We start from the raw sequence: 13,476 nt of genomic DNA, 5'->3' as shown, positions 1-13,476 counted from the left end.
GCAGATTTTGTAAGAATGACAAAAATTAATATAGTCAGTGTGTGGCATATTTTAAGCATTCAATTAATGATGCTTGTATTTGCTGTTTTTGAGGGAGGATTAATACTCAGTATAGTTAAAGATGTTGGAATGTGGGGCTGATGAAAATTTTCAGGTCAAGAGATGTGAATCTAAAGAAGATACTGTATAGGGTTGAGGGATGAAGGAGAAAGAGTCATAAAAGTGCAGTTTATTAGGTACCTATTATGCTTTGAACACTGCGTGTGTGCTTGGTAACTTTAGTTGTGTTTGACTCTGCGACACCGTGGACGGTAGCCTGCCAGACTCCTCTGTCTGTAGGATTCTCCAACTAAGAATACTGGAGTGGATTGGCATGCCTTTCTCCAGGGGCTCTTCCTGATCCAGGGATCGAACCTGCATCTTCTGCGTCTCCTGCATTGCAGGCAAATTCTTTACCCACTGAGCCATCTGGGAAGTGGCGTTGAACCCTTTAAACACTGTAATGGGCACTCAAAAGAAGAGAAAGCCAATATAAGAGGAAGTAGGAGAACTTTGGAATTAGTATTAGCTCTTAATTAGTTCTTAATTTCTTTTCAAATTTTCTGCCTCTCAAAATACCTTTAGAAGTAGTTTTCTCATTCATGACATGATATCAGAAACTAGTTCTGATCATTGGATATTCCTAGAATATTCTGTTCAAAATATGCTATGAAAGAAAAATAATGAGCTATTTTTTGTCTTCTCCCCCACATCTTTACACATCCTAAAACATACTGGGATGAAGGCAGTGACCACATATGTTTTCACATAGATTTCTCTCTTTCAAAAAGTAAGCCATTAAAGGAAAGTATAACTTTGGACAGCCAGGACCTAACATGTTGTCATTATATAATTGTGCCCAATGAAAGATTTTTTAATGCATGAGTTAATGCATGAGTGTGTTAGAGTGAATGAATGAATAAATGAATCTCCAAGTTAAGTCCAAAGTTTTAATGAGCAGGGTCAAAACATACTTATTGAGGACCCTTTGTCATGCATATCATTGTTACTCTGCTAGTTCTGAAATGCATAATATTATATCATAAAAATGATCACTGTTAAAGATGATGAAGTTTTGGTTAAAATGATGTGTGCTGGTGGAATTATTAGTTGATAATTCTTTTATAAAGTAACACGAAAGTTTGTATGTAGCAAAAGCCACAAATTTAATCATGTCCATTGCCTCCAAAAGTCTTCTCTTACGGGAACATTTGAACAGAAACAAAACAAGCTGAACATAAAAAAATTATTGTAATCAATATTAATAGCAAAAATTTAAAGACAAACTAAAAGTTCAGCAAAATAATGATTTTATAAATTATGGTACATCAACACAGTTTAATGTTATGAACTCATTAAAATAATACTGTAGGAAAATCTAGGTATATTTAAGAGATAATATATGTGAAAATAGTGAAATACGAAGTTCTATGTATACCATTATTATAGAAATATAAATACAGTATGGGTATAAATACAGTAGGGGTGTCTAGATAATATGCATGTAATTGCATATTACATGCATGTGTAATATATGCATGTATAATATGCATGTAAACTAAATGTATACTACATGTAAAATGTAGTAGTTGTGTCAGGATAAGATAATTGTTTTTACATTTTAAAAAAAGCATTTATTCATTTTATATTACCTTTCAATACACTTCTAAAATTTATCTTATTTTCTTTTGTCATAAACAGATACTTTGGTGCCTTTTCTTCTGATAATTCAGTGTCTTTATAGGGCTTGAAATACATTATCAGTTGCTGTCAACATCCTTGTATTGACAGTTAGGATTACATAGGTGACTGGATTGTTGTTTAGTGGCTAGGTCATGTCAGACTCTTGCAACCCCATGGACTATAGCCTGCCAGGCTCGTCTGTTCATGGAACTTTCCAGGCAAGAATAATGGAGTGGGTTCCGTTTCCTTCTCCAAGGGATCTTCATGATCCAGGGATCAAACCTGTGTCTCCTGTGTTGGCAAGCAGATTCTTGACCACTGAGCCACCAGGGAAACCCAGATGACTGTGTTTAAAGGTATTTAAAACTGAACTCTGGCTGTATACTTTGAAGTTTGTTTTAAAAAATAAATTCCCAATATACATTCATTTTCTTATATAGTTTGTTTTTCCTGAAAGTCAACTTGAGGTAAAAAGTCAAAGGCTTTTTATCTTACAAATGTAAATATGCATGTGTCTCTGTTAATCTGAAGGCATCACATTAAAAGAGAAAGGGACACTTGGGCAACTGTTTGGATCTGTTGATTTTACAGATGGGGGAACCCTGGGAGGCAGGGAGATGGAGTGATTTGGACCAGGATTCAATGCCGATTAATGGCAGAGCCAGGAGTAAAATGTACAGGTTTAGAGCGAGTTGAGAATGTTTCCACACACTACTCAGCCAGAATGCTTTCCCCATCATCCTAAAATGAGCTGTCAACTTCCTTCTAGATTCAGAGCCCATGAAGATTTTTCTATGCCTGCAGTGTCACAGCTGTGCTACATCCCCGTGTCTAAAGAGAACAGAATTTTTCATCTCAGCCAGAAATTGCTGCTTAGTACGCCCTTGCACAGAGGTAAATGCTGGCACTTGGGTAGTCTTGTCCGAATGTACTCGTTGGTTGCATCTCCTCAAAATCAGGGGTTCTGCTTCTCAGTCTACAGCAGTAATGTGTTCACCTAGTGATAGCATTCCTATCTGTCTTAATAGCCTTTCTGAGTTCCCTGCCCCACATCATCCACAGGCAGAAATCCTGGTCACAGAAAGTGGCTCCCACTGGGGTAGCTTCCAAAAATCCACAAAGAACAAATTAGTGTCCTTGATTTGTTTCAGAAACAAACAGCAAAGAAGCCTCTCCAACATGCTTGAAAAAGCAAACAAAGAGTGAGAAAATAAATTCAAGGGAAAATCTACTGCTATTCTTAAAGGGAGCTCTAAGGAGAAGACTTCAAAAAAGATAAATGATTGCTGAGGACTGCTTGCCCATTAGCCTGTGGTAGGCCAATTAGGCCGTAGTGGAAGGGAGGATGAGTGGGTAAATTCATTTGAGGGTCCTATGGAACCAGCTTTGAAGGAATTAAAAATATGCTCATTTTATTTAATGAATGTAGTCAAATAAACCTAGGTGATTATATTGAATTTCTAAATTGATATGTAGTTTGTTAAACCAGGCATCATTTAAACATGGCTTCCTCCTTTGCACCCATTTGTTCTTGCCCTTCTTATTCCTTTGTGATAACATGGTGTTAAGTTCTCTTGCTGTGTCTCCTATGTACAGTGTTGTGGAGAAATTTATGACTTTCATAATCAGGTCAATAGATAATTATTAGTTAGAGGATCCTTCTTAGTTTCATTGGAAAAACTATTCTTTTATTGCCTTTTCTCAATAATATTCACCCAGAAACTTAGACAGGAAGTACTAACTGAACACCTATTATGAATTAGGCACTAGTCTCGAGATTCCCAGGTGGCTTAGTGGTAAAGAATCTGACTGCCAAGCAGGAAATGCGGGTTCAATCCCTGGGTCAGGAAGATTCCCTGGAGAAGGAAATGGCAACCCACCCCAGTATTCTTGCCTGGGAAATCCCATGGACAGAAGAGCCTGGTGGGCTACAGGCTGTGGGGTCTCAAAGAGTTGTACGTGACTGAGCACATATGCACTCCCTTGCCATCCAGAATCACTGTGGGGGTTAACTGTAGCCATGAAATTAAAAGATGCTTGTTCCTTGGAAAGAAAGCTATGACAAACCTAAACAGCATATTAAAAATCAGAGGCATTCACTTTGCCAGCAAAGGTCTGTCTAGTCAAAGCTATGGTTTTTCCACTGGCAATGTATGGATGTGAGAGTTGGACTGAGGGCTCAGAGGGCTGAGCACTAAAGAATTGATGCTTTCAAATTGTGCTGGAGAGGACTCTTGAGAGTCCCTTGGACAGAAAGGAGATCAAATCAGTCAATCCTAAGAGAAATAAACTCTGAATGTTCACTGGAAGGACTGATGCTGAAGCTGAAGCTCCAATACTTTGGCCACCTGATGCGAAGAGCAGACTGACTGGAAAAGACCCTGCTGCTGGAAAAGACTGAGGGCAGGAAGAGAAGGGGCAACAGAGGATGAGATGGTTGGATAGCATCACCAACTCAATGGATAAGTTTGAGCAAACTCCAGGAGATAGTGAAGGACAGGGAAGCCTGGCCTGCTACAATTCATGGGGTCACAAACAACCGGACACAACTTAGGGATGGAACAGTAACAGCTAGCCATCATGGAAGATCCAAATTTGAGTAATGTTTTGTCCTTGTCCTCAAGGATTTCATAGTGTGAGAAAGGAATTTGCAGACTTTCCAGGACCAGGTGCTAGTTTAGCCAGTCTAGTTACCCTTTGTGTCCTCTTTCCTCTCATGACTTCTGTGAACACAGGCGGTTTCTTTAATAAGTAAGGCAACCATCCACAATAGAAAGGCTCTATATCAGTGGCTCCCAAACATGGGTCCTTGGATCTGAACCTCCAGGTGAACCTGTTGTGCTTTTTGAAACTACCTAATTTAGCATAGAGCAGAGTACCTTGGCGAGAGGACTACCGTGTCTATTTTAAAGATGTTCTTAAGGTGGTTCTAATACTTCATCAGGTTTGGCAATCAACAGTGGATGAATCCATAACGGACAAGAGGGCATAACTGTGGAAATGCATAAGGAAAATAACCATCAGCAGATTTCTACAAGGGAATATACTTAATGGTTAAAGACTTCAGCCTGTGAGATCAGACTCCCTGAGTTTAAATTCTGTCTCTTCCACATAGAACTGTGAGATTTGGGACAAGGTTTAGAAACTAACTGATCTATAGTTCCCACAGTTTTTAAAGTGAGAAAAACAATATTACCTACTACAGGATTATTATAGGGAGTAAATGAGTTAACATATTCAAAGCAGTTAGAACTGTGCTAGAGATAAAGTAAACACTCAGTGGGTGTCACTACTACTACTACTATTACTACTGGTTATTGTTGTTGTTGTTTTTCTCCTACCTGTATTACTATGATCATATGAAAGTTTATGCTTAGAATCTTCCAAAAATACATATGAGAGATGATAGGAGTTCACCTTTCTGTAACCCCCCACCAGATTAAATAAAGCAAAATCCCCTTCCATTTTAAGCTGGCTACAGCAATCTTGGGCTATGTGGACCAGATCCACATCAAACCAGGACCCACTCTACCCTTAGGGCTGCCTTGGGTACCACCCTTTCCTGCACCTCTGGCATCTTAGGCTAACAGGGTCTCACCTGTGCATTTGCGTTCTCCCACTTCTCTGGCTGTGACCTCATTAATTTGGCCAAGAAGAGAACCAGCACTGGTCTTGTCATTGAAGATGCTTGGTAGCCACACAAATTCCAATGGTGGATATGATCTTTGCCAACATGGCCTTGCCAAGGTGTAGCCCTGAATGCCCACACCTCGTTATGTAATGAAGGACACTTTGTGATTTCCATTAAGGCTAACTGGATTGACGCCACAGCCTCTCCTGAGCCCGTATTTGTCTCTGAAGTGAAAAAGATGCAACAGGAAACACAAAGCCCCAGGAGCAGTTGACTTTAGAGCCATATGAAAAAGACCATCTTGTGGCCATAGGTGTGTACATGCCACACCCCAGCATGAACTGAACCCCGGCACCATTTGGACTGGGATAGATTGTGTTGCTACTGTTAATACTACTCTTGCTGATTTAGACTAGGTGATTTTTTACTTGTTCTTTAGACACTTGTAGGCTGTTCTGTGTTTTCTGTGCTCAGTAGATGGGTAATGTCCAGCCACTACACTATCCAGTACTCTATACTGCTATATATTCTATTTTTTACCACTGCTACAGTTCAAAGTATTAGGCACACTAGAAATTATTAATCAAAGAAGAAACATTAAACATTTTTAAAATGTCTTTAATTGTTCATTTCTCATCATGGTCCTAAATGGGCCTAAAGTAGCATTAACGTACACTTACATTTGATTCAATCAATAGTCTTTCGGCTCATCAATGGGCAGAAATTGGTGTGGGCTGCTAGGAAGTACTCTGGTATCAGATTCAGAAGACTGAGTTCTCAATCCAGGACTGCTCCTGACCACGAGAGTGGTCTTTGGCATTCGTATCTCTGGGTTTATTATTTTCATTTATAAATGAGATTGGGTTGATCTCTGGGGATAAATAAAGGGCATCCCCTTTCCTACTAGTAGTTTATTTAACTCTGCCTCTGATCCAGATTTGGTTGGCAATAAGGCAAGAGTATTTACCAATAAGGAGCGTAATTACTCTAATTTCAGAATGCTGACTGGGCCACAGACCTAGCATGTGAATCTCTTTTCATCTGCTTTCTCTTTGAGATACTCACTGTTTTCTGTGGCAGCTGGACCCACGATCATTATATTATTACTGACAGAATTATCTTGTGTTTCCTGAAGTATTGTCTATATAGAATATTGATTCAATGAAATATTAATAAATATATCAGGAAAATATTTCCATGATAAAAAGATTCAGAAATAAGACATTAAGCAAATTTAAACTGGTTAATGTTTTTGACTACTCAGAATCTGGAATAATTGGATTTATACTGTGAATTACCCATATGAGAGTATAATACAAAATGCTTCCAAAATATTTTGATCATGGGATCCTAACCTTCAAGAAATATCCCAAGAGATAAATGTTCCATGGAGTACACTTCTGAAAATGTTGTAAGACTATTTACCAGTTTTAGCTTCTAAACAAGTGTCAACCATATAATAAACAAGTTTTCTCTCAGAGGCTCTATGATGAAAAGTAGATTACCCTAAGAGATATTCACTGAAAATAGCAAATTTGAAAAGTTTGTGTATTTATCCACTACTACAGTATAACACATTCTATCCTTTCAATTCAAAGATCTTGTAAACATTGTATAGTTTCTATTTTATTTAAGAATGTATATGAATGTGGGATGTGAGGAAGAAATCTTAATTAAGCCCAAATCATTTCTTGGTCCCCATTGCCTGGCTAAGTCTGTTGTACTGATCCTCACCAGTGCTTATGTGCCAAACAAAAACAGAGCTTAACTCCCTGACAGCCAGTTTCTAAAAGGCTGTCAATCCTGACTTAGTCTTTTGTATAAAAAAGAAAAGATTGAAATTGTTACTCATGTTTGATTCATTGGACCAAAGGATCAAATACTAAGGGCTCATCAAACTCTTTACATGTAATGGCTGGCAGTTCTTGTTCCAGGATGAATATTAGATTTTTGTCCTGAATGAAAGAATACTTGCTACACTCCCTTCCTTTAAAAAAGGCAAATGGAATAAAGAACATGAGATAACATCTTTACTTGTAATAGGTGTTCTGTTTCTGGAAAGGGGCTAGGTCTATTCCCTCGTGACCTCCCATTTGTTTCAATGTAGTTAGTGTCTTAAATTCTGTAGCATTTTGTCAAAATAATAGGAGATTTCGTTAGCTTTTACTACATCCAGATATTAGTGGGAGCTTGAATAGATTTCAAATGATAATTCATCCAAGCCAGATTTGAATCAAGGAATGTACAAAATAAGGTGGGGTTTCTAAAAGTAGCCATATTCAGTTCAGTTCAGTTCAGTTCAGTCGCTCAGTCGTGTCCGACTCTTTGCGACCCCATGAATCACAGCACGCCAGGCCTCTCTGTCCATCACCAACTCCCGGAGTCTACCCAAACCCATGTCCATCGAGTCGGTGATGCCATCCAACCATCTCATCCTCTGTCGTCCCCTTCTCCTCCCGCCCCTAATCCTACCCAGCATTAGCCATATTAGTGGATATTTTATGACTTCTCTTTCTTTGAAGATGTAAGCCTTGTGTTTTTGTTTTTTTAGGATAGGCAGTCATGATAATTTGATGTTTCTTTGACCAAGTAGTTATGTGCCCAAAGCAGTATTGCTCTGTAAGTTTAGAGGGCAGCCTTCAAAAATACAGTCATTTATCAATGTGAATTTAACTGAGCAAATGATGGCTCAGTTAAACCTTTTGTCAATAATACAGAAGATTGTTTTAAAATAACACATACTAAAAACAAAACAAAAATAATACATACTATTTTTTAATAAAAAGAAGTAGGCTAACAGTGGTGGATCAAAATGTCAATGTCCATATAATTTCATATAATACATGATAAGAAAATTTAAATTGTATGTAAAAACAAAATAAAATATAAATGTTTTACCACCCTACCCTCCACAGAGAAAGCTACTATTGACTTGTGTGTGTATGATGCCTAACAGTAATGATACTAATAACAATAACGTACCAGAATCCATCCATCCCTTTCTCTCATCTGTCAGTTTGACAACCATGAAGATTTTCAGGTTGCATAAAAAAATTATAGCATGCATATGCTTGTACATTTGGTTGTTTTCACATAACTTTAAATCTTATATCTCTTTCCTTTCTAATAATAATGGACTTAGTTCGTTCTCTATAATGGTTACCTAATACTCTGGACAAGATCTATCATAGATTATTCAATCAGTGGCTACAGTTTCTAAAGTTATCTTGTACAGAAAATAAGGATATATTTTCTTCACCTTCAGTTCAGTTCAGTAGCTTAGTTGTGTCCGACTCTTTGCGACCCCATGGACCGCAGCACACCAGGCTTCCCTGTCCATCACCAACTCCTGGAGTTTACCCAAACTCATGTCCATTGAGTCGGTGATGCCATCCAACCATCTCATTGTTGTCCCCTTCTCTTCCCTCCTTCAATCTTTCCAGCATCAGGGTTTTTTCAAATGAGTCAGCTCTTTGCATCAGGTGGCCAAAGTATTGTAGTTTCAGCTTCAGCATCAGTTCTTCCAATGAACACCCAGGACCGATCTCCTCTAGGATGGACTGGTTTGATCTCCTTGCAGTCCAAGGGACTTTCAAAAATTATCTGCAACACCACAATTCAAAAGCATCAATTCTTCAGCGCTCAGCTTTCTTTATAGTCCAACTCTCATATCCATACATGACTACTGGAAAAACCATAGCCTTGACTAGGCGGGCCTTTGTTGGCACAGTAATGTCTCTGCTTTTTAATATGCTGTCCAGGTTGGTCAGAACTTTCCTTCCAAGGAGTAAGTTGTCTTTTAATTTCATGGCTGCAGTCACCATCTGCAGTGATTTTGGAGCCCAAAAAAATAAAGTCTGCCACTTTTTCCACTGTTTCCCCATTTATTTGTCCTGAAGTGATAGGACCGGATGCCATGATCTTAGTTTTCTGAATGTTGAGCTTTAAGCCAACTTTTTCACTCTCCTCTTTCACTTTCATCATGGGCCTCTTCAGTTCTTTACTTTCTGCCATAAGGGTGGTGACATCTGCATATCTGAGGTTATTAATATTTCTTCTGGCAATCTTGACTCCAGCTTCTGCTTCATCCAGCCCAGCATTTCTCACGAGGTATTCTGCATCTAAGTTAAATAAGCATGGTGACAATATACAGCCTTGACGTACTCCTTTTCCTATTTGGAACCAGTCTGTTGTTCCATGTCCAGTTCTAACTGTTGCTTCCTAACCTGCATACAGATTTCTTAAAGGCAGGTCAGGTGGTCTGGTATTCCCATCTCTTTCAGAATTTTCCACAGTTTGTGGTGATCCTCACAGTCAAAGGCATTGGCGTAGTCAATAAAGCAGAAATAGATGTCTTTTCTGGAACTCTCTTGCTTTTTGAATGATCCAGTGGATGTTGGCAATTTGATCTCTGGTTCCCCTGCCTTTTCTAAAACCAGCTTGAACATCTGGAATTTCATGGTTCACATACTGCTGAAGCCTGGCTTGGAGAATTTTGAGCATTACTTTACTAGCATGTGAGATGAGTGCAATTGTGTGGTAGTCTGAGCATTCTTGGGCATTGCCTTTCTTAGGGATTAGAATGAAAACTGACTTTTTCCAGTCCTGTGGCCACTGCTGAGTTTTCCAAATTTGCTGGCATATTGAGTGCAACACTTTCACAGCATCATCTTTTAGGATTTGATATAGCTCAACTGGAATTCCATCACTGCTCCACTAGCTTTGTTCATAGTGATGCTTCCTAAGGGCCACTTGACTTCACATTCCAGGATGTCTGGCTCTAAGTGAGTGATTACACCATCGTGATCATCTGGTTTTTGAAGATCTTTTTTGTACAGTTCTTCTGTGTATTGTTGCCACCACTTCTTAATATCTTCTGTGTCTGTTATGTCCATACCATTTCTGTCCTTTATTATGCCCATCTTTGCATGAAATGTTCCCTTGATATCTCTAATTTTCTTGAAGAGATCTCTAGTCTTTCCCATTCTATTGTTTTCCTCTATTTCTTTTTTTTTCACTATTTTAATTTCTTTTTTTATTTTAAATTAGTTTATTTATCTATTTTTAACTTTACAATATTGTATTTGTTTTGCCATACATTGACATGAATCTACCATGGGTGTACATGTGTTCCCCTTCCAGAACCCCCCTCCCCCCTCTCTCCCCATCCCATTCCTCCAGGTCATCCCAGTGCCCAGCTCCGAGCACCCTGTATCATACATCGAACCTGGACTGGTGATTCATTTCACATATGATAATTTAGATGCTTCAATGCCATTCTCCCATAACATCCCACCCTCACCCTCTCCCATAGAGTCCATAATACTGTTCTATATATCTGTGTCTCTTTTGCTGTCTTGCATACGGGGTTATCTTTACCTATTTACTAAATTCCATATATATGCGTTAGTATACTGTATTGGCGTTTTTCTTTCTGGCTTACTTCGTTCTGTATAATAGGCCCCAGTTTCATCCACCTCATTAGAATTGATTCGAATGTATTCTTTTTAATGGCTGGGTAATATTCCATTGTGTATATGTACCACAGCTTCTTGATCCATTCGTCTGCTGATGGGCATCTAGGCTGATCCTTGTCCTGGCTATTGTAAACAGTGCTGCGATGAACATTGGGGTACACGTGTCTCGTTCAATTCTGGTTTCCTCAGTGTGTATGCCCAGCAGTGGGATTGCTGGGTCATATGGCAGTTCTATTTCCAGTTTTTTGAGGAATCTCCACACTGTTTTCCATAGGGCCTGTACTAGTTTGCATTCCTACCAACAAGGTAAGAGGGTTGCCTTTTCTCCACAGCCTCTCCAGCATTTATTGCTTGTAGACTTTTGGATAGCAGCCATTCTGACTGGCGTGAAATGGTACCTCATTGTGGTTTTGATTTGCATTTCTCTGATAATGAGTGATGTTGAGCATCTTTTCATGTGTTTGTTAACCATCTGTATGTCTTCTTTGGAGAAATGTCTGTTTAGTTCTTTGGCCCTCCTCTATTTCTTTACACTAATCACTGAGGAAAGCTTTCTTATCTCTCCTTGCTATTCTTTGGAATTCTGCATTCAAATGGGTCTACCTCTCCTTTTTTCCTTTGTTTTTCACTTCTCTTTTATTCACAGCTATTTGTAAGGCCTCCTCAGACAGCCATTTTGCTTTTTTTTTTTTTTTATAAATTTATTTATTTTAGTTGGGGGCTAATTACTTTACAATATTGTAATAGTTTTTGCCATACATTGACATGAATCAGCCAGCCATTTTGCTTTTTTGCATTTCTTTTTCTTGGGGATGGTCTTGATTCCTGTCTCCTGTACAACGTCGTGAACCTCTGTCGATAGTTCATCAGGCATTCTGTCTACCAGATCTAGTCCCTTAAATCTATTTCTCACTTCCACTGTATAATCGTAAGGGATTTGATTTAGGTCATACCTGAATGGTCTAGTGGTTTTCCCTACTTTCTTCAATTTAAGTCTGAATCTGGCAATAAGGAGTTCATGGTCTGAGTCACAGTAGCTCCTGGTCTTGCTTTTTACTGACTGTATAGAGCTTCTCTGTCTTTGGCTGCAAAGAATATAATCAATCTGATTTCTGTGTTGACCATCTGATGATGTCCATGTATAGTGTCTTCTCTTGTGTTGTTGGAAGAGGGTGTTTGCTATGATCAGTGTGTTCTCTTGGCAAAACTCTATTAGCCTTTGCCCTGCTTCATTCTATACTCCAAGGCCAAATTTGCCTGTTACTCCAGGCAAATTTGTTTGTTTCTTCTTTTGCATTCCAGTCCCCTATAATTAAAAGGACATCTTTTTTGGGTGTTAGTTCTAAAAGCTCTTGTAGGTCTTCATAGAACCATTCAACTTCAGCTTCTTCAGCATTACTGGTTGGGGCATAAACTTGGATTACCGTGATATTGAATGGTTTGCCTTGGAAATGAGCTGAGATCATTGCGTCGTTTTTGAGATTGCATCCAAGTACTGCATTTCGGACTCTTTTGCTGACAATGATGGCTACTCCATTTCTTCTAAGGGATTCTTGCCCACAATAGTAGATATAATGGTCATCTGATTCATCCACTCCAGTCAATTTTAGTTCGCTAATTCCTAGAATGTCGACATTCACTCTTGCCATCTCCTGTTGGACCACTTCCAATTTGCCTTGATTCATGGGCCTACCATTCCAGGTTCCTATGCAATATTGCTCTTTACAGCATCAGACCTTGCTTCCATCACCAGTCACATCCACAACTGGGTCTAAGCCCAATGATAAGATAAAGCAATATATTTCCAATATATTTCCTTATTAAGATACATGTATATTCTTTAGATGTGTAATCCTAATTTGATAATCTTTTGAAATATATATAGCCTAAATACCCATTAGCATAAATAGTAACTATAGGAAATTTGAAAGTCAGAATGGGCAGTTATTTTCCTAAAGACTTACATAGAAAGGATTTGGAATAGAAATTTTGTCTTTCTGCAGTGATCCTGAATCAAAGAGGAAAGCATTGAGACAAATATACTTGTAATCATAATTTATATTGTAATCTGACAGACCAAGGAGATAAGAATAGGAAAGGGAGAGAAGGAAATAATTGTTAGGTGAGTTTTATGTGCCAATGATTGGATTCAGTGTTAACACAAATGCTAGGGATTATTGTTATTATTTAATAACTAGCTTTCATGAAGTTATTTCCAGCCTCTATGAGATGGCTATTGCAGGCAGTCAAGAGTCATTATTACTTCCTTAAATGTACTCTTATCCATAGCAGTTCTGCCTCTATGACTGATGATAAAAACTAGAATGGAGAAAATATTAAGAAGGCCAAGATGGACTGAGATTCTTTCTAATGTTAACAATAACCTGACAGGGCTGTAAAAGGTGCATGAAAATTAAGTTATTCACCCAAACCTACCAACCTAGCAAATTTTAATGTCAGCCTTGCAAATGATTATGATCACCAAATATAAAGCTTAGAGAAAAAATTAGGAAGTACTCAAGGATAATTAAGAAACTGGAAAATTAAAATTTAAATGAGGACTTTCAATAATAGCAATGCATTTCTTCACTGATTGATATTGGACATTATCCATTCTTTCATCACTTTGTTGTGTGTACCTGTGAA

At 38.4% G+C, this 13,476-nt stretch overlaps 1 protein-coding gene and 1 pseudogene across 1 annotated transcript in view; both read left to right on the top strand.

The window, feature by feature from the left end:
• LOC145513846 (uncharacterized) overlaps window positions 1-13,476 on the top strand; it is a 449,854-nt gene that overhangs the window by 22,001 nt on the left and 414,377 nt on the right. Inside the window, exon 3 of the mRNA XM_081510793.1 lies at window positions 2,492-2,650. Within this exon, the coding sequence (XP_081366919.1) occupies window positions 2,492-2,650 (159 nt within the window). The remainder of the gene's footprint in view (window positions 1-2,491; window positions 2,651-13,476) is intronic.
• LOC145512448 (rRNA 2'-O-methyltransferase fibrillarin pseudogene) lies at window positions 3,876-5,698 on the top strand (annotated as a pseudogene).

This window comes from Giraffa tippelskirchi, chromosome 7, assembly GCF_054371585.1.
Source record: "Giraffa tippelskirchi isolate mGirTip1 chromosome 7, T2T-mGirTip1v1.2.pri, whole genome shotgun sequence".
Taxonomy (NCBI): domain Eukaryota; kingdom Metazoa; phylum Chordata; class Mammalia; order Artiodactyla; family Giraffidae; genus Giraffa; species Giraffa tippelskirchi.
This window is presented reverse-complemented; position numbering and strand designations above follow the sequence as displayed.